We start from the raw sequence: 24,454 nt of genomic DNA on the forward strand, positions 1-24,454 counted from the left end.
ATTTTAGAGCTGTTTAATAGTGTTAAACTCCTAAAATAATAAGAAAAAAATTAAGCTTTGAGCTTTGTTATTCTCTGTTGTTTTTTTGTTTTTGTCTACGGTCAAAATTTACAAAATGACTAATGAAACTAGTGAAATATCTAAAAATGAATTTTTTAATGAAATAAAGTTTGGTTTAATGAACTCTGAAGGCTTTTATCTAACTTCGGAGAAGTTTGGAAATCAAATTAGTGTCACTGGAACTTCGTTGCGCAGTAAACAAGTTTGGGGCTTTGAGATAAGTAAATCCTCGTCAATGAAAGGTTACTTAAGAAGTCCTCATTTAAAGTATTTAGAGTCAGACAAAAATGGCGTCGTTATTTGCAATAGCGATACTAAATGTGATTCTTTTCTATTTGAAATTGAACTTACAGACGAAGGTAACTGGATGTTTAAGGATTGTAATGGAAAATATCTTTCAGGAACTAGTAAAGGTATTAGTTTCCAAATAAAAGAAAAAGCGGGACTAAATGCAATATGGGCGATCCATATTAAAAATCATCCTCATTGCAATATAATGAGTGTAGCTCGGAAAAGATATGTTCACGTTTCAGATGAAGAATTTAGAGCTGATGAAGATCTTCCGTGGGGTAAAAACTATGTTATTTCAATCGAGTTTTGTAATGGAAAGTATGCATTTAGAGATTTAAATGGTCGATACTTAAATGGTGTAACAGGTTATTTAGATGAAAAATGTAGCAATGACACGTTTTTTGTACTTTATCTAAGTGGATTAATGTACGGCTTTAAATGCAACAATAATAAATTTTTAACTGTTCAAGGTAGCAAGGGAAAATTAATTGCAAATAAAGATAACTTTGGCAAAGATGAGCAGTTTTTGATCGAAGAAAGTAAACCTCAATGCATTTTTACTGCTAGCAATGGTAAAAAGTTATCTGTAAAACAAGGTTTGTTGTTCGATTTTGTTTTTTGGTAATAAAATCTGTTTTAATACTTATATATTTGCTATATAGTAAATAAGCTCTTGTTTCAAGGGTATTTTTGCGGCAAATTATTTTTTATTAAACTAATTGGTTGAGTTTTTAAATGTATTTAGGGGTTGATGTTACTGCCAATGTTTTTGAAGAGGCTGGAGCATCCGAAATATTTCAAATTGGTTTTGACGCAAATACAGAGAATTGTGTAACCATAGTTACAAATTTAAAAACATACCTTTGTACTACAGATAAGTCAGTCATCGCCAAGTCTGATATATCTATGAACAGTTATTTTCAAATGGAGTGGCACGATCAACACGTTATGCTAAGAAACTTTAGTGGAAGCTATATAACTTCATCGTCCGGTGGAAAACTTTCACTTATATCTGAGAATAACAAAGATGAAAATTCTTTATTTACAATCCAAATAGTCAATCGCCCAATACTTGTTCTTCGTTGCGAATATGGTTACGTTGGATTATCATCATCATCTACTAAAGTTATGTGTAACCGTGGTGCTGGAACTGCAGTGTACGTATCAAACGAAAGTGGAAAGTATCGTTTTAAGTTTTCCGACGGAAAGTCATGGAAAATGAAAGATTCAGATTCAATGATTTTTTCTGATTTAGAAGGTGATTTGTTCTTTTGCCAGCTTCATAGTAAAAACAAAATGGTAATTCTTGCTCCGAATGGAAAATATTTAAGAAGTGATAAAAATGGAAATATTTACGCAACAGAGGAGGAAGTGAGGCCATCAATTTATTGGGAGTATTAAAAAAAACTCATAAAGTAAAGAGATTTTCTTATTTAATATGTTTCTTTAATACTATTTTGAGATTCAGTTTTAGATATATTATTCTTCTTCTTCAATTGTAAAGATTACGAATGAGTTTAAAGATGTGTTAATTATGACAAGATTAAAATGTTTCACTATATAATGGTTACAAAAAGTAGATTAGTTTTTAAAAGTCTTATTGCAGACCTAACCAGTGCCGTTTGTTTGTTAAAGGTGGTTTACTGTTTAAAAAAAATTCTTTGAAAACTTTTGTAGCAACAAATACAAAATGATGAAGAAAATTTATACTTATGCAATACTTTAAATATATTAAGTATTATAAAAACTAATTTTGTTTATGCAAATTTTTCAAATTTTTTTTTCATATTTCACCTAATGCACCATATTTTACCATAGTTTATAAATACTTAAAACTTTTTTTTAATGTAAAGTCTTTCTATTTAAATTACTGTATTATGAGCATTTAAAGTAGTATTTATAACCTCTATCTTTCAACATTAAAAATTTGCATAAACAAAATTTGTTTTTACTAATGTACTAATTAGTACTTTATTTTTAAAGATTTTTGTTTAAAATATTTCTCTACTCTCTTTTATTAAGCTGACCCAACGTTTTAAGATAGACAACATAAAAAAAAAGGCTTTTGAATGCAAAGAGTAATTAATTTAGCTTTTCACCCAAAACTTGATAATATAAACCACTCACAAAAATCAAACTTCGAAAAAAATGTATCGATTACCTAAATATTTAAAGTAATAATGAAAAAGCTAGCAGTTTAAATGAAAATGCTTCTTTTTCTGATGTAATTTTAATAGTTTTTGAAACTTTTCATGATTTTCTATTGATTCAAATCTAGCACGATTGTCATCTACGTATCTTCTATAAGTTTTTAGTGAAAATTGACCAATTTCATTATGAAAAGATTTACAAATAATGAAAATAATCATAATGAAAAAATTACAAAAAATACTAATACTTTTATTAAAATCTTATGAAAAAAAATTACTACAGTAATCAAATCATTAAATGCAAGTTTCATAGTAAGAAAACGTGGTCCGTCATTAATGACATAATGAGAAGAAAAAAATTAGCTTCACTTTCTTCACCAAAGAGAATTAATATTAATACCACTGACATATTCTGCAAAAAAACAAATCTCGCAAGAATTAAACAAATATTTTATAAATATTGGTCCAAACCTTTCTAATAAAATAATTTCAACATCTGATTTATTTAGAAACTACCTAAAACCCACAAATAACGCTATCATGTAAGATAATAAGCTTAGCTATAAAGAATTTGAAAAAGCGTTTTCCTCGTTAAAAAAGAAGAAAGCACCAGGGTTTTATGAAATATCTAGTGATATAATTATCCTCAATAAAATCTGCTTAAGTAGACCTCTAATCCATATACTAAAGCTCTCAATTACTTCTGGGATTTTTCCTGATAGACTTAAATTAGCAAAAGTAGTTCCTATATTTAAATGTAATGAACATTCGGACATAACCAACTATTGACCTATATTAATACTTTCTGTATTGTCAGAACTTTTCGAACGTGTAATTTATAATAGAATCTATACTCACTTCACTAAAAACAAATTATTTTACCCTAACCAGTTTGGATTTCAAAAAAATCTCTCAACTGAACATGCAATCATTGAATTAGTTGATCAAATAATTAATGGTTTTAAACAAAATAAATTAACTTAAGAGTTTCTATTGACTTATTAAAAGCATTTGATACAATTGATCACTGCATCCTATTAGACAAACTAAAGCACTATTGTATAATTAATAAAACTTACAATTAGATTAAAAGTTATCTTACCAATAGAAAACAATATGTATGTAATATACAATCTGGAGTATTAAATGTTTTATGTCGAGTTCCCCAAGGATCTATCCTTGGTCCCCTCTTGATTTAATTTGCATAAATGATTTTTGTAACACGTCTTTAAAACTAAGTTCAGTCAAGTTTGCTGATGATACAAATTTAATTCTTACTAATAATGATATTAAGAAATTATATGCAGACATAAATACTGAACTAAATAAAGTAGATAAATGGTTTAGGGCTAACAAACTCTCGCTTAACTCAGAGAAAGCAAACTACATATTATTCCATAAAAAAAGCACAAGAAGAAAACCTTCCTCTGAAGTTGCCTGACCTTATCCTAAATGATAAACTAGTTAAAAAACGAGCCAGTATAAGATTCTTAGGAACTTTGTTGATGAGAATTTATCCTGGCTTCCTCAAATAAGATATATTCAATCTAAAATCACTAATATAATTGGAATGATGTATCGAGTTCGTTCGTATATTAATAAACAAAGTCTTAAACTAATATGTTTTGGACTAATTCATTGCTTCATCAGTTATGCAAGTATATCATGGGCAAGACGCAACCATCAAAACATAAAAAAATTTATAGCTTACAAAAAAATGCGTGCAGAACCGTTTACTCAAAAATATGCGTGAACACGCAAACCTATAATGAATGATATGAAAATGACGGATATTTTTGAAATAAGTATCAATCAGCATTTAATTTTTATGTATCAATTCAACAATAGCCTCACTCCTGAAAACCTTGACAACAAGTTTGAAATAAATAGAAATGAAAACTATTATCTAAGAGCAAATATAAGTAACAAATATAAACTGCCTCAAAACGTTAATGAATATACTAAATACAGCAATGTCTATCGAGGTCCAAATATATGGAATATCTATCAAAAAGGATTTAAATGTATGACAAAGTCAACAAGTTCATTTAAGTTTCAAATCAAAAAAGAAATTTGAGATTCATTATGCTTGAGTAACTCTGAAGTTTGTTGATTCTATTTTTTCGGTTTTTTATCTTTATTTGATTTACAATGCAACAGTTTTATGTTCATTAAGATTATTAATATAATATCCATTATTAATATAATAAGGGTTGTTAATATAATAGCTATAGATTTATTGATATAATATCTATATTCTATTAAAAGTATATATAGAGGCTCTATGAAAAGATTGCGATAACGTATTGTCATTTTTTTTGCTTTTGTTTGAGCCCCTGTTTGTTTAATTATTTATTTTATAAAGATTGATGCAATAAGAAAAGTTTATATTTTATATCTTATATACAAAAACGATGCCTGCTCCGAATAATTGCTTGTAAAGAGTTGTCCTTAATGTTCGTAGTAGATAAAGCTTTTATACAACATTTAGAAATAAAAGCTTTTATTGTTTTTGAATTTGATCAGTTTTCACTAAAACAGAAAATACGTAATTTACAGTCATGCTAAATTTAACTTAATATAAAATTATAATAAGTTTCTGGAATTATTAAACAAACAAGATCCATCAAAAAAATATACATTAAAAAACGAAAATATGAAAACAAGAGTAAAACTTCTAAGATATAAATGTAATCAACTCTAACACTCATACTATGACTTCAAAATTCACCAAAAGTCTGCTATCACTACTATATCAATAAAACAAATATCAAACGTTAATCCAAAAATAGTTAAGGGTGTTTTTTTTGTTTTGTTTTGTATCTCGTTTCACAGTAAAATTGTTCGACATAACATCTTGAATGATGAAAAACAGCTTTTATTTACAACTTATATTTTGCAGAACACATCAACTTAACACAAAAACAACATTATTGGCACCCCAAAAACCAGGATGATTTAGAATGAAAAATGTTTAAAGTGTAATGTACGAATAAAAAATGTATAGAGTGCACTTTATGATCTCTTTCCGTATGTCATTTATAAGAATTTAATTGTTTATGATAATGTTTTGTGAAAAAATACTATTCTAGTATGTTGTGTTATCCGTTTTTGTTTATTATAATATCAAGTAAAACGAAATCTATATTTGCAATACGTTTAAGTATAAAAAAAAGCTAGTAACCTCACTGCAAAAGCTGATGCCATAATTGCCAGAAAACATATAAACGATATAAATAAACAATTAGAAAGCGTTATAAACTTTTGAAAATAGTTTAATGGGACGGATGAAACAGCATTAAAGATAAGTACGTCTCGTCTCTTTAGAGAGAGAGAGACTTTTCAATAAACTATTAGACAGATACGTGATTAATGACAAAAACGAAACTACTGTACTCTTCTTACAGAAGACAAAAATGTATCTATTGTCTATAAAAAAACAATTACGAACAAATGTTTACAAGCGATTAAATGTTCTTAGTGTGAAAATAATACACTCTAAGAACGCTTATACAAAGAGAAAAGGTAGAAAGAAGTTTCACAATTTATCAGTACCTGCTCTAGAAAAAATAAAATTTTGATTAAAATCATTTAAACTAAAGTATTATGTAAATATGATAACTACAATTTTCTTTTTATTTAAAGATTATTATAAAGTTAATCATTAAAGATTATTATAAAGTTAATCATTTAAGATTATTATAGAGTTAATCATTAAAGATTATTATAGAGTTGATCATTTTGACTTTGTTTTAGTTGGTATTATGGTTAATGAAGAAAGAATTAAAGCAAAAATTTGGGAATAAAGTTATTTATCAAGTAATTGATCATTTCAAAACATACAACAAAAGCTAAAAACAAAAATCAAAAAACGATCAGCAAAGATGAACAGTAACATGCCCTTTGCTCTGACAGGAGTGCTGCATACGAAGTAACTAAAGTTGTGCATTGGTACACTTTTGCCGAAAGCAATCCAGTGACGTAATAATCAATTTGTAAAAAACTGCTCTCTGTAAACTCAATAATTTACTCCTTGTTTATCTAGACAAAGACTGTGATTCCGAAAGTTTTTAACCAATCTAGCATCATATTGCATCTGTGGCACGTAAAAGTAAAATCTCTCAATGTTTAAGGTGATCTTAAACTGCTGAATAAAGTCGCCTCGCGTTCTGCGGTCTCCAAAATCCGTTAAGCCCAATATTTGTAAAATTTAAACATATGGTAAGTGATTTATCTATGCAATTGTTTTCTTTGCGCGCTACTGCAATTTTAACAGTGTTTCAATATCATGATCTAGAAACAGATTGAGTTGCGAGCTCGAGGTGTGGGTACTTGTAAGTTGTTTACAATAAGCTCAATACACCAAGACCCTGACTGCAGAATGCTTTTTTCAGTCAAATAAGAACTTTATTTGCAGGTGAAGCTTCTGGCTTGACTCAATTTTTTAACTTTAAGTTGTGTGAGACCATGATGCTCTCTTTTGATCTTGGTAACTGCGAGTTGCTTTTGAACTACGTCATTGCTGCACATTGAATACTCTTGTGTAGACGTTTTGGCTCCGCGGCCAATATGCGTTACTATGCATTTAGCCACGTTAATAGGCATGCACTAAATTCTAGATTTGAATAAAGTGTCTAATCATGCATTGTTTTTAGGAACATTAAAATAGTCTGATGTATATTTATATAAAAAATATTTTTTCACACTCAAAGATTAAAAAAATTAATTATCAAATGGGCATAGCTTAAGCTAGACTTTAATGTTTTAATCTTTCTCACTCTACTAAACACAACAGAAGTTAATTATTGATCAAGTAAATAAGGAAATTTAAAACAAATTTTGTAACCAGAAAAATTGAAAGATTTTTTCTGATATCTACTTTTTAAACAAAAAAAACTTCGATAGTGGCCAAAATATGGAACAAATCTAAGAAAAATTTCTAAAATCTGCTAGAAGGGTTGGTGTTATTGAAAATTCATTAAGTGTTGATTTTATTCAAAAAGATAAACTTGAATGAGCAGAAAAATAGTTATCTCCGTTAATTTTATTAGCTGATAAAAGAAGCGGTTTAGCAAACTATTCGAAAACAAAATTTGAACAAGCTATGGAGCTTATAAATTAACTTCATAAAAATGTATTCAACTGAAAGAAAAGAAAGGTTTTATATAAATCAAAGAATGAAGTCTAACTCATAAATTGCGTTAGCCTATTACATGTATCATTGACAGCAGACAATGCACTAAATGTAGTTGAAGTTAAGCATAAACAAAAAGGTAAAAAATGAAAGCAAAAAGGTTGTTGCACAAAAGAAAGAGGAAGTTTAAAAAGGTTTTTATAACATTCGTGCTTCAATGTGAATGCAGGGGGCATAAAATGTAAAACTAGAAGCAGTGTCTGTCCTTTCTTAATATTATGAAGTACTTTAGTCGCAAGGCAAATTGTAAAGTAAATAGAAAAAATCTAGAAATGATCTTATCGGAAATGAACTTATTAGAAATGATCTTACCAGAAATGATCTTATCAGAAATGAAATCATCAGAAATGATCTTTTACTGCTAGACAAAAATAGTTATAATATATAAAACTGTTATCTTAATGATTTATTACTATAGTTCACCGATTTAATTACTTTGATCTACCAGCTTTAAATTTTCCTGACCTTTGCGGTCGTTCAATTGCAGTTCCTTTTTAAATTGAAATATTTGTAAAATAATTTTTTTTTAATTTAACATTGATTAAATATAAATTAAGACTTATTAAAAAAGTTTTGAAGTTTGGCGAAATTTTGGCAACTGGGTAGTATTAAATATCGGTTGCGTTATGGCCATGGATTTCATTTAACTTCATTAGATGTTCTTTTAAACTGTTAAACCTCACGCAAGCAAAATATTTTGATGGTGACCATTTTCGGTTTCAATATTCTGATAAAATTTGATGATAAAGTTACACTTAACAAGTTTCCCTACAAAAATAAGTCATACAGCTTCACAAGCGATACGTTCATATAGAATTTGAATATTCTGCAATTTACCTCTAAAAAATGAAATCTTACAAATATAAGTAAAAAATATAATATATTAAAAAAGAAACTTTTATAAAATTGTAACTATATATGAATTTGAAATTTTTCTATTGAGATATCAATAAGTTATGTCATTTCACAGTTACTTAGATTAAGACAGTTAACATTTTTATATCAGACAGTAATCTTTTTTGTTTATGCAACTGGGTTATAAATAGTACACGGTTTCATAGACTAAATACTTGGAGTTTGAAACATTTATGTTGTTTAGATTAGTATATTGAGATTTCTGCAAATAAATTGTCATTTTCAAAGACTTCATCTTAATTCATGATCAACTTCGCAATACAAGTCATTTGCTTGATTCTTACTTGATTTACGCTTTATTAAAAATTGTTCATTAAAATTAACAAGTTCTTTTACTTTTGCAATTTTTTTTAAATTCATTATAAACATTTAAATTATTATTTGTACACAAAATATTAATAAAAATAACTAGTTTGAAGCTCTATGTTTAGCATAATATAAAATAGGAAACATTATATAATTGTTTAGCATAAATACATAATATAATTGTTTAGCATAGGAAACATAATATAATTGTAAGTATATAGTTAGAAATATAGTATAATTGTCGTATATATATAGTATAAAAACTAGTTTGGCTATCGAAACTTTGAAAAGTTACAACATTTCGACATTTCATTAGCCAATCTAACTGTAACATTGCTCATGTACTATAAAATTTTAGGGTTTGAGCTAAGTCAAGTTTCTTTACAACCTAGCAGATTAGAAGTCATGTTTACACTACTATCGTGAAGATTATGAAAACATAACTTATATTATTGATGCATTATTTTTATATTATTTGGTAAACACATCTTTGACAAAAATCTTTATAAGATCTGGTAAATTTATTGCAGTGTGATTTTCCACCATACAACTTGAAGTAATTTATCCATTCCATTAATAAGTTATTGCTAGATATGTTATACTAATTAATGATTTTTTTTTGTATTAATTCCCAGACTCCAATCACCGCATTTTTTTGCAAAAATTTAGCAATTGACTTAACAATGAATATTCCTAAGTTTTGAAGATTTTTGCACACGGCCAAAAAGTATCATACTTAAAACATTAAAGAATTTAATTGGTGCACGTGGGGCACTTCTACACCTTTGTTCTCAGTTGTTGCCTCCATTAGAAATTTTACTTTAGATGCAAACTACTAGCGCTTGACCTATCCTAATATATTGTTATTTTTTACTTTGGTAGAGATTTTATCAAAGATAATTTTGTATACTAAAAAAAAAATAAGTTTTTATGTTTCTTTTAGACGTTAAATATTTTACTGAATAAACTTTTAACAAATGGAAAGATTATTTATTATCCAATTTAGCTTTTCAAATTTCTAAACATGATTTTCAATAATGACTATTTTCATTTAGGTTTTGACCATAGTCAGCAACTTATTCTCCAAAATAATTTCAAACAAGCAGTGTACTTTTTTAAAGTGCATTGTTAAACTTTATATTTTATTAAATTTACCCTTAAAAAGGGTAGAAATGTCTACCTTAGGTTAGAGTATGTGATATACCTTTCGTAGGGTACAGTTTTCTACCTTCTAAAGGTAGAAAGTTATACCTTAAAGGTAGAAAATGTCAAATCATTATATTTAATATAATTTTCTACCTCAGAAAGTAGAAAAGTATACCTTACTAAGGATATATCAAATATCCTTTTAAGGTGCTTCAAAAAATCCCTACAGTCTTGTCATAGAGCACCGCGGAAGAGCATTTAACTAGCTAGTTCACGCCTCCTTACTAACCAAAGTCGCAAATTCCTAACCAAAACCATGAAACTTCAGATTTTTTTTTTAATTTTGTTTTAAGTACCCCAAGAAGTCCCTTATCACAGAGCACCGCGGATGAGCATTTAATAGGACGTTCACGTCTCCTTCCTAACCGATTTTGCAAAACTTGCCCAGAGATGAGGTTTGAACCACGGATCCTTTGTTTTAGAGTCCGCTACCACGCAGTGGTAGCGGACTTGCCTCTAAAACAAAGCTCGTGTTAACCATGAGATCCTCCTGCACAATTCATGGCTGCTCGTGTTAACCATGAGATCCTCCTGCACAAGCTGCAGTTAACCATGAGATCCTCATGTACAAGCTAGATATATATGCAATAACAAATAACAGTCCAAAATGATATAGATTTTACCTAAATAACAAAACAAAAAGTATCGTGACTCAACCAATTAGTCGTGATGTACCCAAAGACTTTATTTTTGGATCTTTATTATGTTTACTCTATGTAAACGATATCCACTTAACTTCAAACAAACTTAATTTATTTTTTTTTAGTTGCTGATCATACAAATATTTTCTTTTGACACTCCAATATAAAAAAAATATTTTCTACAGTTAATCGTGAGCTGCAACACAAAAACGAATGGTTCAAAGCTAACAAACTTTCCTTAAATATCCTCAAAACCAAATATATTTTACTTCACAAACCATATAATTCTGATAATTTATCACTTCAGCATATCCAGCTTATGGTCAAAAACATTGATATTGAAAGGATCAATTCAATAAAAAATCCTGGGAATATTTTTTCAAGAAAATCTTAATTGAAAAAATCATACTCATCGAAAATAAAATCTCCAAGCCAATCGGCATCATGGATAAAATAAAACACCTAAATAAAAATTGCTTGAATAATATATATTATTCGTTCATTCACAGTTATATCAATATTGCAATATTGTTTAGACAAGTTAAAAGTCACTTAAAAAAGTTGACTTTCCCATCTTTCCGAGAACCGCAACTATGGAATTTAATCCTTAAAGAGGAAATAAAAAACAAAAAAGTTATTAAATTATTTAAAAGGAGCAGTCAAGCAGTGCTTGTTAAGGTGGCACACAACTGAAAACAAGTTTTTTTGTAAATAATCAAAATTTTGATTTTTTTTTTTTTAATGACAATTATTTTATATTAAAATAAAATAAAAAACAGATAATTTTTTTTTTAATTAATTTTATTATCCATAATGGCCAAAAATGGGTTGTAAAACATGTGTTTTTAGTAAATCTTCAAAACCTAATAACTTAATTTTGCCTCAACTACTGAAACTAAAATTTTGAACATAGCTTCCTAATCATATTTCACCCTGTTTGACCGTGGGAATTTTTATAATTTAAATTATTTCATGAAATATTGCATTTCTAACAAAATCACCTAATATATATATGAAATATCAATAAATTCAGCACTATAAACATCAATATTTCACTTTCTATAACTTTTTATGAAAATTCTGAGGGTTAAATGAAGTATTATATTATGATAAACAAATCCTGAAAATTGTATTATGTAATTCTGTTTTGTTAATGAGAAAATGTGTTTCAAAGTTTAAAAAAATACATATTGAGAAAAAAGCAAAAATAAGAAAAAAATATATAACAACATAAAAATTATCAAAATCCACCAGAGATGTAACTATCAGTTGTTTCTTTTATTTGCTGATCGTCTATGAAACCTTTTTTAACTGCTCTTATTTTTTTTCTCTGCATTTTACTTTTATCCGTTGACTTTGACTTCATATGTCGAATTCTGGTTTTGTTAACTTTACTTGACGAAGCTAATGTAACAATTCCACTCAAGCCAAAGTATTTTAAAACTTCTAATACACCATTAGCACCATCATTATAATGCAGCACTGCTGAGTATGTCCCCATTTCAATTGTAGACTTACTAACAAATGTGTGCTTTGGTACGCGAGACCATATAATAGAATTTAATGCTTCATTGGCATTTTGCGTCGTTCCATGCAAACATTTAATTAGAAGATCATCAGCCTGAAGATCCTTGATGATTGGTAAAATAAGATTCTTAATCCAGATAGGTATACATGATTTTGATTTGTAATTTGTATTATTTAGAGCCCAATATTTGCACCAACTTGCCAATCCTCTTGGGCAAAACTGATGTTGCATTTGCTGGTTTTCAAAGTTGGTAAAATGAAATAAAATAGCATAAACTGCCTTTTTCATAGCATACAAGTTGTTGACATTTTGACGAATGGCCATGCCATAATAGTTTTGCATAGAATTTATACATTTTTCTGTTAGGTTACCTCTACCTGATAAAGGTGTTTTAGTGCCTTTGTGTGCTTTGACTAAATTTCTAAGTCGTGTACCCAATCTTTTTTGCACATGACCTACACATTCAAGTTTTATTGGAGTGATGTCAAAATCCTGGTAAGGGTTTGAGTTTTTGACATCTTTGAATGAAGAAGTGTCTCCATCACCTAGAAACTCTTTATAAATTAGATTATTTTTTTTAACCGAGCGATTAAAAATTGTTACTGCTCCTGCAGACTCCATACTTCCAGACGAAGATTTGTGATTTATTTCACATTGATGATCAATTATCCAACACTGATATTCTGGAGTTCCTTTTTTACTGTTCCACATTTTACAGCCCATGCAGTACTTAGACAAAACTTCAATATCAATGCATTTATCCCCAGAAATCGCAGTAACTACACCGTGCAATGAATTGTGACCGCGTTTCTGCCATGTACCATCAATTGAAACTCTTACACATGGTATATCCTGAGCAATGTCAACTTTTTTAGAGTCCTTAGTCGCTAATAACATACTTTTCTCTGAAGCACTTTTATAAGCTACCATAATAGTTTTGTTTAATTTTTGAAATCCATTTTCAGATATACATTTTAAGTTCATGCAAGATGAAAATGTTTTTATAGCTCCATAACCACAGCCTACTTCTCGAAAAGCTATTATTGCACGAATATTAACATCATATGGTGAGTTAGCTGTTACTGCATCAAATTTAGCATTTATTGATTTGTTTGATGAATTAAATCTTTTAACATAATCACAGTGTTCACATTTTAATTGAAACAAATGTGCAAATCCTTTTCTACTGGAATCAACATCTGTTAAAAGTAATGGCTGAAAGCAGTTGTTGCATGCAGTTTTAGCTATAAGTTCTTTAAGAATTGAAAAATTAATAAAAACAAAATAGTTATCTTTTCCAGAATCAAATGTATTCGAGTAGTTGGGTTTGATTTTCCTTTCACTAGAACAGCTACTTGCTGCTTGAGTTGTGGACGATGTCATCGTCGATGATAAGATGTAAGAAGAAGATGATTTTTTATTTCCAACAACACCATTCCATTTTCGTTTTATCCTTCTTGATAAATTTTGTTTAGTTTTATTTCCTTGTTTATTCATTTAAAAACAACTTTATTCCAACTAAATTGAAATCAATTTTTAAATTATTTGGTATAAAATGAGAGAAAAGTTACAGTATAAAAGACTAACATTAACAGATTAAAAACACTCTTGTTCGTAAATAAAATTTTGAATTATGACTTTTAAAACTGAAAACTAACAAGAGTCTGCGTGAGGGTATTAAGATGCATATTCCAGATCAATTTTTTGATTGGTTGATTCTTTTACGCATGCGAGTTAACATATGTTGACATTTGTTTTGCTTAAAATGGAGTACAGTCGGAGAGGATACGAATATGTTTTTTTTAATATAAATTTATATATATAATATGGATTTAATATGGATTTATATATATAATATGAGTTTAATAATGAATAATATATCTGTATATGTATGTATGTATGTATGTATACATCCTGCTGTTAATGCTGTATGTTTTGTATGTATATTTCATCATTAGATATACATTTAATATCAAATTATCTTTTTCATATTTATTGCTATTAAATACTTAATATTTTTAGTCTGATCAAGAATTTTAAATAGTAATCAATTTAAAAGAGAGTTTTCAGAGTTAACTTGGAGATTGAAAATTTTCAAATTGAATATACTGGATATCTTTTGAATGAACATTATTCATAAAGGTTATGTATTTATATATATATATATATATATATATATATATATATATATATATATATATATATATATATATATATATATATATATGTATATATATATATTTATATATTTATATATACATATATATTTAGTTATATTTATATATAATAAATACATATAAATAAAGGCTCTTTAGGAAGATATATATAAAATATACTAGTATAATTTACACATACACGCATATAATATGCGTGTGTGAGTGTGTTTGTGTAAATTATACATATATATTTATATTATACATATATATTTATATTATACATATATATATATATATATATATATTTATATATATATATATATATATATATATATATAATAATAATAATAATAATATATACATATATTATTATTTTTATAGAATACTTTTTAAATCACTATGTTTCATTCACAATGTTACATCTGAAAATAATATATTCAAGCCGCACTATTTAAAAAATTGTAAGTTATATCAACATAACACTAGACAAGCAAATTAAGTAGCCAATATAATATAGCAGGGCAGAAATCATTGATTATGTGTGGTTTAAAATTATACAATGAAATAGCTGGTGGATTTGTTCAACTGGACTCCGAATAATTAACTTATTAAATAGTGAACATCTATCTTGTAAAAGTTACTAAACTAACATTAAGTTGCTAAATAAAAATTATTATAATTATTAGATATATATTAAATTGTTTATAATATTTTTAATAGTAATAGTAGTATTAATTATAATAATAAAATGATTATATTTTGTATTATAATTTTAAATTTATCTTACGATTTTAGGAATACTTATTTACACTTCTACTCTTCATTAAATTCAAAAATAGTTTAAAAAAAGCAACAAGTAAGTTTAAATTTTTATTTACATTTTTATTGTTTGTATATTTTTTTCCTTAGAAATTTTATATGAGAAATTTAGAATTTTAAACTTCAACTAAACTATTCTTCGTGTCCAGTCTATTATTTCTTGAATCAAGACTACTCTTTAGTATTTTTATAACTTGTTAAAAATGATGTGTGAAATATTATAAATTATATATGATTTTTTGAATAGTATTTTTGATTCAAATTATTATATAGTTTTTTGTTTATTCTATCACATTTTGATTAAATTAGTGGCAGATAATTCTGAAATAAACTTGATGATTTCTAATATAAATAAGTGTGCTGATGGAATAAATAATATTATTGAAACAACAGAATTAATGGAATCTGAATTTTTGGCCTGCAAATCTCCATTATTTAAAACAGAGGATAACTTTCTTTCACTGGCATCTTCTGGTTCAAGTGACTGTTTATTTTATTGTGTGTTATTTTCTTTACCTACTGCTGAAGGTTGCAAATATGTTGCCAGATATTTTGAGAGCGGTACTTTAAATGGTTGCTATCGCAATGTTATTCATTTAAAATTAAAAGAAAAATTTGGAATAAATTTAGTTCTTCCTTATCTTGTTTACACAAGTCAAGACAGATTCACATTCAAAAAGACAGGCAAATCTCTATAAAAAGGAAAAACTTCATGGTATTTATATTTCTTATTATTTATATTATATATATATATATATATATATATATATATATATATATATATATATATATATATATATATATATATATGTGTGTGTGTGTGTGTGTGTATGTGTGTGTGTGTATATATATATATATATATATATATATATATATATATATATATATATATATATATATATATATAATATTATATTATATATTATATATACACACACATACACACACACTTGTGTGTGTATGTGTGTGTATATATATATATATATATATATATATATATATATATATATATATATATATATATATATATATATATATATATATGTATATATATATATATATATATATATATATATATATATATATATATATATATATATATATGTAAAAAATTGTAAATTGCGCACGCCAGACAAATTATGACTGCTGGGCTAGCACTTTTTTTTGCGCTGGAGATAAATTTTAAACGGAGAAGAGCACATTTTAAAAATGCGCTGAGAATCTAGGAACTTTGAACTGACATTAAATCTCTTTAAATAAATTTAAAGTTACTTAAATTTTAATAACATGAAACATCAAATGTATTTTTGAAAACTTTTATTTATATTTTAATTATTTGTATTTTTTTTAAATTTGTTTATAAAAATATTTTTTCACAATTATTACAAATAGTTTCTTTTACATAACTTTATAATATAATTACTATCAATAAATAAATTCTTTTATTAATCTATTATGTCAATTTTAAATAAATTTACTGTTTATAGGAGCAGCTTGCTTGGCTCACCATGTTCTTTAAGGAGAGCATTTCTCTTTTTTCTTTTTTTTATTGTTTTTGTATAGAGTTAGAGAGTTTATTCCATTTTGATGTTTATTCCATTATTCCTATTTGTAAAGAAATTACTTTGCAGTTCACAGTTTTTTATTGACAAAAAATTTCAGTTTTTAATTTGTTTCCACAAATACGTGAAGCTGGTCATGATCATTGATTAATTAAGGTTATTAAATGTTACTAAATCTGTTCCACTAATTATTTTAAAATACTTGAAAGCATCTCCTCTGGTTCTTCTGTCTTCTTATGTTGTGATATTTAAATTTTTTAGCCTTGTAATCATAATTGGGAATGCTTGAAATAAATTTTGTAGATTACTTTTGGACTTTTTCATGAGTCTCAATTCAATTGATAATTTGAATAGAATACTCGAGAAGTGGTCCTTTGTAGGATACTTGAGATATGGTCCTTATCGAACATTTTTATGTCAATTTTGATAAATTAGTTTCGCAAATATTCAACACTAGGCGGTGTTCAATAAGCAGCATCTACTCCATGGTTTCCCGCTAGTAAACTAGACAATACTCAGACTAAAGCCATATACTATATATACTTTAAATTGCAAATATTTATCATAGAATATTTTATGAGAACATGCAGTGGAGTGAATATACATCGACTGACTTTAGGAGAACATGGTTGGAGTATACATTCACAAACTGACTTAGGAAGAGCTGGAAGGAAGTGTACACGCATTGACTGATTTAGGGAGAACATGCAGGCATTGTCGATATATCAAAGGGTTTTGATATATGGACAAAATAGTGATTCTTATTATTATTTTTAGAGAGAAATACACCAAGTTCTTCTAAGAATAGGTTCTATGACAGAAAAGTTTCGAATAATAAAAAAAGTATACAAAAACTTTTTAGTCAGGTTAAAACAAACATTGAGTCAAAAAACAGCAAGTGTTTATTTCTACTCTGTTATTCAATGTATAAAATTCAAAAATGGTCTTCATCAAATGAATATGATAATAAAAGGTAACTTGGATTTGATTTTATATTTTGATTTTGATGTTGCTGATATTGACTAGAAACATTCATATTTTTTGTTAAGGTTTTAAAAAAATATTATTACATTTATTAATGTGTATATATCACGCTGTAAATCAAAGATGATCATTCCAAGTTTCACATACTTTTTTTAAACTTCTTTTTTTAGATTTTTTATTTGTACCAATGACGAAAACGAATATTGGGAAAACCTTTTATTGGATTATCGCTGTAATAGAGATGAAAGTGAAAAAGACTTTTTTTACAAATCAGAACAATCTGATAATTTGACATTAGAGGAACAATTGTACTTGTTAACTTCCATACCAAATGACCACTTCTGGAGTTGGTGCAATCAGATAACTACTGATATCAAATTTGAGCAAAGATTGCCAACTTGTGTTAGATATTTTCCTGGTTCTCCAAGGAATAGAATCATACAGGTGTGCTAAACTTATATTGCTAATTATATCATAAATATTTTGCTCTGGTTACTAATTAAATGTATATTATCTTCCTAAACATAAAAAAATAGGTTCTCACCATTGATCTTACTATAATATAGATTGATGTTTAAACTAATTTTTAATTATTTTATTTATAATTCATGACTTCAATTTTTTAGGCTTGTTGTTATCGTGAAAATCCTGAAAAAATAGTTTCAGCAATCTTTGAGGTTCTCATGGGAAAAAATGATACTGTTGTTCCATATCCAAAGAAAAGTATTTTTGATAAATAAGTTAACTTTTAATTTTGAGGAAATTTTTTTAATGCCTTTTATCTCTAACCGATTGTATTATCTATTTCCACAAATTTTAGCTGTCTCAGAGGTAAAGCACACAGTGAATAAAAATGATCTTTTTGTCCCATGTAAGAAAAAAGGTAGTTAAAGAAATAATTTAATGTTTATTGTGTGTTTGTGTGTGTATATATATTTTGACATCTTATAGCCCAAATCCACTGTAAGAATTATTTATTTACAATCGACTGAAATTTTTATTTTCAGGTAATACATATAGGCATCATAAAAGATCATTTAGTAAAATATCAATTGATAGTGGTAGTGCTGAAGGACCAACATTGTCAGCAGATACATTGCCTCTTTCACAAAATACTTCATCTGTTCGATTAAATCTTTTTCAATATTATTGTGGACAGTTATTTAATCATGGTGTTTTGAAATGGAGAATTATTGATGAAAATATACATACAGTTCTAATGAATGACTATGATTCGGACACTGGTGATTTCTTAGTAAGTAACTTTTACATCCTCATTCATAACTTTTTTTTTACATATACGTGTAAATACAAAGTTTGCATTTTCTATATCGGCTTTTACATGAGGAAAAAAATTTTTTTAGCGAGATATTCACTGAATGCACTGAATAAAATGATAATTTTGTATTATTTGTTTTCTAGTGTAATGATTTCATTCATATAAGTGCGTCAAGTTCAACTTTATCTCCAATATATAATTGTTCTTGCAAGATATTTTCTATTTCAAGCTGCAATTTTGATAATGCTGTTGTAGGTTTTTGTCTACATGTTCGTTTGTTAAAAAGTCTTCTCTCTGTTTTGGCTTCAAAGCCAGTTTTGAGTGATACACATTATATTAATGTTTCAGTAGTAAATGAAGGGCTCAAGTTTTCTTCTATTCCGGTTATTGAGTTACCATCACGACTTAATGTCAATAAGTTTTCAGTTGTCGCAAACCAATCTGTGGCTATTATAACTGTGTATAAGGTTTCAGGGAGTAACAGAAGAGTTGTTCAATGTCACAACTCTTTATGTATGATTAATGAAGGATCTAAAAGGGCTCTTAAATACTTAACAAGTGAAGCTGAAGTTTGTTGTCATCTAATCAAATTTAGAGAATCTTGGGATATAAGTTCAATTAGTGGTGACTTAAATGATGATTTTGATGATTACGTGTTGCCAATGGATGGCATCGAACTTCCAGACCAAAAGGTAAGGTTTTTACTTACTTTAATTTTTTGATATTGTGGATTCAACCCTCTGTCAACTCTTTAACTCTGAAACATAAACATTGACAAGGCAGGAAAACATGCATGAAGAAAGATGTCGACTTAAACCATTTAATCAACTTAAACAATTAACAGTTTTTAATGATCTGATTTTAGTTGCTAACTTGATTATTTTTTTGCAAAGACAAGAACCCCCTGAGTTCTAAAATAATTTGTTGCAATTTTTAGATCTTACTTAAAAATTTCAAAGTGAATTTTAAATATTACAAAAAAAATTGTACTGTTGTACTACAATGTACTATTACTCTATTTTTCAATTTTAACTTCTAAAAGTTGTTTTTAGTGGATTGATGTATTTGATGAAGTTACTGGTCTTTGGAAATTTGGGTTAAATAATCCGAGTAAACTACAAGTTGATAAAGATCCATTTTCACCGCGATTAATGGAAGAATTGAGTATACGAAGCAGATGGATACATAATCAATCAGTTTATCCATTTTTGGATGGCATTTGTGAATGCGGGGTGGGTTTCTGCTTATATAACTGCTGTATTACTAATGGTATCTCTGTATTTATTTTTTTGTGTGTGTTGTTTTTATCTAAAATTTCTTGAAAAAGGCCAATTACGTTTTACATTGAATTATATTTTAGGCTGGATGGACTAACAATGCTTATCCAGAAGGAAGGATTTTTCCCAATGGAACATCCAACTTATATACTGACAGAGGGGTTATATTGCTGCAGGTGTTTCTTCGACGTTGTGTCAATTTGTCATGTGTTAGGTTTTGGGACGGTGCAGAGCATTGTGTATTTAGGTTATCTGCATCTACATGTGCTGGTTACGAAATTGGTTGGGACTTTGTTGATTCTGTTCAAACCAGTGGTCAAACCTTTAGTGGTTATGTTGCCAATATGTCCAATCGATACAAGCGTATGAATAGTACAATATCATTTATGTCTAATTCTGTTTTTATTGATTGGTTTTTTGGATGGGCTTCTCACATGGCGATTGACTTCCGAGAACAATGCACAATGTGCGGAAACAGTAATCCTGTGTTGGCATGTGATGGAACAAAACTTGGCATTGGGTTTAAACAAACATTTGTTAAAGCTATAGAGACTCCTGAAATTGAAGAAGTTCCAGAAACAACATTCCGAAGGTTTGACCGCTGCTTCATCCCTAACACTAAAGAGAAAGACCCTAAAGATTTTGCACATGCAAGGAAAACTATCCGCACTATTTGTGAAATAATAAAGAATCATGATGATGATCAAAATGTATCATCTTTAGCTATTACTTTAGATTTTTTTATACCTCTCTATGCCAAAGCTGCTTTTAACAGGATGATTATTGGGGAAGAGTGCTCTGTGCAAGAAAGAAGAGCACTTGCAGATTTCTTTTTATTACTTGGAACTGATGCATCGATGGACTCCTTAATTCCATTTAGATTCTGTTCAGATGTATCATCTTTTATGATGTCGGTGCTGGAAAATACAGTTTCAGTTGAGGATCTGAACATTTTTGTGCATGAATCAAAATATTATTGTCCAGAATTGTCATACCTTGTGCTTACTTCTTTTAATAATATGTCTAATATAAAGCCATGTTATGATGTAGCCATGCTTGTTGACTATATTGCAAAAGCAATAATTAACATTCACACTTTTAATGAACCTAGTGCAGATGCAAGCATAATTAAGAACTCATATAATCCAGCAAAGTTTGGTCGTGCGTACTACTTTACTCCACACGGATGCCAAATTCGAAGAATGCGTCATTTTACTATCGATAAAGAAGATCGAAAAAAAAAAGTTTTTGATGACCATCCTGATGTCAATTGTGACAAACAATTTCCATCTGTTTCAAAAAAAGGAACAACTTATGCGTTTTTTTGGTTCTGCCCTGTTCATGGTCATTGTTATGGTTTTCATGTAATACCAGGTAGCGAAGGTCGAAAAGACCCTGCGGCATCACTTTATACCCATTGTCCAGAAGCTCCAAATGATTTATTCTATGACTTTGCTTGTAATTTGTCTGAATATTGCAAAAACAGAGAATCACAGTATTTTTCAAAAACACGTTTTTTCCACGACATTTTTCATGGATATACGCATAAATGTTCCAATGCATTTAAATATAGTCGTTTAACCTCTTCATCTTTAGTAAATACGTCAATATGCGAACAATTTAACAGTTACATTCAGAAAATCAAACGTTCTGCAAAGCTGATGTCGCAAGCACATTTTATGTTTTATTTGCAATTTTTTGTGCATCTGTGGAATAAATCGAAACGAATTTCATTTCAAAGAAAGTTAAACATTTCTCATCAAGGATGCAAAACATAAGGTTGCAATTGTTACTTGATTTAATACTATTTATTATTATTTTATTCACGTTTCTGTCTCAAAAAATATAAAATGTTGGAAAATATATTTTAAAAACTAAAATATAAATTTTAGTTTTTAAATTCTAGGATTTAAAGTTTAGCTTGTCTTTTTTTTTTAACCATAAAAACTGATTGTGATATAAATTTTTTTCTAAATTTTATAATATCTATAAAAAAGTTTATTATATATATATGTAATTTCGTATCTTCATATTAATTTTACGCCTTTAGTTACTATTACATGTTATTAGTTACTATTCTGTAATTCTGTAAAATATACATGAGGTAAGCTGTACATGGTGCCACTAACACAAGCTTTTATTATTAATATTAATTTCAATTATGCTTTTGTTTCCTTTCTAAACTTTGGTATATGTTTTTTTTTGTGTTGTTAAGAAATTGATTTTTTCTATGATTTTATTTTAGATAAAAGTGTGTTTAATTATAATATAGAAAACAATTCTTAAGTTACTTGTAATACTTTTTTTATTTCTTTTTTTTTTTTAAATACAGTTGAGTTATTGATGATGATAAATTTAAATATTCTTTGAAATAAAGAACTGTTTATACACTACTATGGTACTGTTTAAATTTTAAACGTTATTTCGTTACTATTTGTACCGGAATAACGTGGCATATATATACTGTGTATTTTGAAAAAAATCAGTTTAATAATAATATATACAATAACACACAGGTCTTATTTAATTTAGAAAAATGTTCATAATGGTCCTTCACGTTTTAAGCAAGCTAATGAGTAATATCTTTTTTGGTAATGTTATCTTTTTTAGCTTTTTTAAAAAAGAAGCTTTTATTTAAAGACTTAAATGATTTCAGTTTGTGTGATGCATACTATTTATGATTTTTTTTTTTTTAGTTCTATTATTGCCATTATTTTGTTTCAGCTGGCTTACTGTTAAAATATGGTTTTAATTTAGTAAATTTCATGATTTGAAACTTACTTGAATAATCATTAGCTAACAGCCAGAGAAAATTAATGCAGCACATTGAAGTAGGAACAGTTTTATTTACTGGTAAAATAACAAATTCAGTTATAACTGTTTATATTTATATACTTTTCTATATTGAGGGTGTTATACAATTCGTTTGCCAAGCAGTGCGGCATTTATAGAGGTTTTGATAATACAATTTTGTTGCGACAATATGATAATCTATTAACATATAAATTTTTTTTTAGATTTTGCAGATTGTTGACTTGCATACATTTTTGTGGTGCTTGCATATTTGGTAATACTAAAAGTGTGCAACAACAGATTAGATATATAGATTAATTGTATTATATATTTCCGATAAATCAAGTAAAATTGTTGTTATTTATTTATTCACTATTAACCCGTATAACGGGTTGCTAGAATGATATTATTATGCAAAACTGAAGTTTATTCTTTTATTTAAACCAAAAGGCAATCACTTTAATTAGAATGTGTTATAATCTTCTGGTTTAGAGGTAAATTATAAAGTACGTCACGCTAAGTTTAACTTTTAAATAAAGGTAGGAGATCATTTGGTCTTTTTCATTAAACATGAATCGCCAAAAATATCTGCGCGAAAGGGCCAATTAAAGTTTCCATAAATCGGAAAATTCGAACACCAGTTTTCTCAACTTAAAATTTTTCATTGCCGGCATAGTGCGGTATTGCCGTAAATATATAGTACAATTAATCTATTTATCTCATCTTTTGTTGCGGCGCAATACCGTATATAGCAATAGTTAACTTAAATAGGCTGGGTGAATAAAAATGAGCAATTACTTTTACTCAGTAATTGATCAGCTTTGCGTGAATAAAAACTATGCAGTTTTGCTTAAATTTTTAGTCACGTAAAGTTAAGCAATTTACTCAGTAATTGTTCAGCTTTACGTGAATAAAAAGTTAATTAAAATTGCTAAAGTTTTTATTTACGTAAAGCTGACCAATTACTGAGTAAAAGCAATTACTCATTTTTATTCACCCGGCCGAATGTTTTGGTTTTTCAAAACATTAAAAAAAAAAATTGAATTTAAAATTTGAAAACTCGTTTAGCTTCGAAACTTAATGGATAAGTCGTTAGTAGCAGATTTATCAGATCAGTAACTATTTTTTTTAAAAAGTGCATGAAAAATATTTTTTTGAGAAAAACATTTATACTGATATTTCAAAAAGTACAAAATACCTCTATAATGATCTTTTTTTGTGTTGCAAAACAAAATCTGTATGCATGAACATAAATCTATATTAGAAAGTTATATATAAAAAAAAATTTTTTGA

The 24,454-nt window shown here is 27.5% G+C and overlaps 2 protein-coding genes across 3 annotated transcripts; both read left to right on the top strand.

Moving 5' to 3' along the window:
* Positions 1 to 1,945, top strand: LOC100211238 (protein singed). Its single transcript, XM_065791150.1, has 2 exons — positions 1 to 947; positions 1,097 to 1,945. The coding sequence occupies exons 1-2, from the start codon at positions 116 to 118 to the stop codon at positions 1,750 to 1,752; spliced, it is 1,488 nt and encodes a 495-aa protein (XP_065647222.1). The 5' UTR covers positions 1 to 115; the 3' UTR covers positions 1,753 to 1,945.
* A 12,366-nt stretch (positions 1,946 to 14,311) lies between these two features.
* Positions 14,312 to 23,580, top strand: LOC136076999 (uncharacterized). Of its 2 annotated transcripts, none has more exons than XM_065791151.1 (14): positions 14,312 to 14,433; positions 15,243 to 15,303; positions 15,576 to 15,981; positions 16,754 to 17,801; positions 17,983 to 18,256; positions 18,439 to 18,535; positions 18,633 to 18,695; positions 18,820 to 19,067; positions 19,235 to 19,783; positions 20,144 to 20,323; positions 20,452 to 22,147; positions 22,901 to 22,959; positions 23,065 to 23,221; positions 23,386 to 23,580. In XM_065791151.1, the coding sequence occupies exons 4-11, from the start codon at positions 17,752 to 17,754 to the stop codon at positions 22,144 to 22,146; spliced, it is 3,156 nt and encodes a 1,051-aa protein (XP_065647223.1). In that variant the 5' UTR covers positions 14,312 to 14,433; positions 15,243 to 15,303; positions 15,576 to 15,981; positions 16,754 to 17,751; the 3' UTR covers position 22,147; positions 22,901 to 22,959; positions 23,065 to 23,221; positions 23,386 to 23,580. The 2 variants fall into 2 exon arrangements, with proteins under 2 accessions (XP_065647223.1, XP_065647224.1); XM_065791152.1 differs by having other exon boundaries at positions 17,606 to 17,801.
* The last annotated feature ends 874 nt before the right edge of the window (positions 23,581 to 24,454 follow it).

This window comes from Hydra vulgaris, chromosome 02 (genome assembly GCF_038396675.1).
Source record: "Hydra vulgaris chromosome 02, alternate assembly HydraT2T_AEP".
NCBI lineage: Eukaryota > Metazoa > Cnidaria > Hydrozoa > Anthoathecata > Hydridae > Hydra > Hydra vulgaris.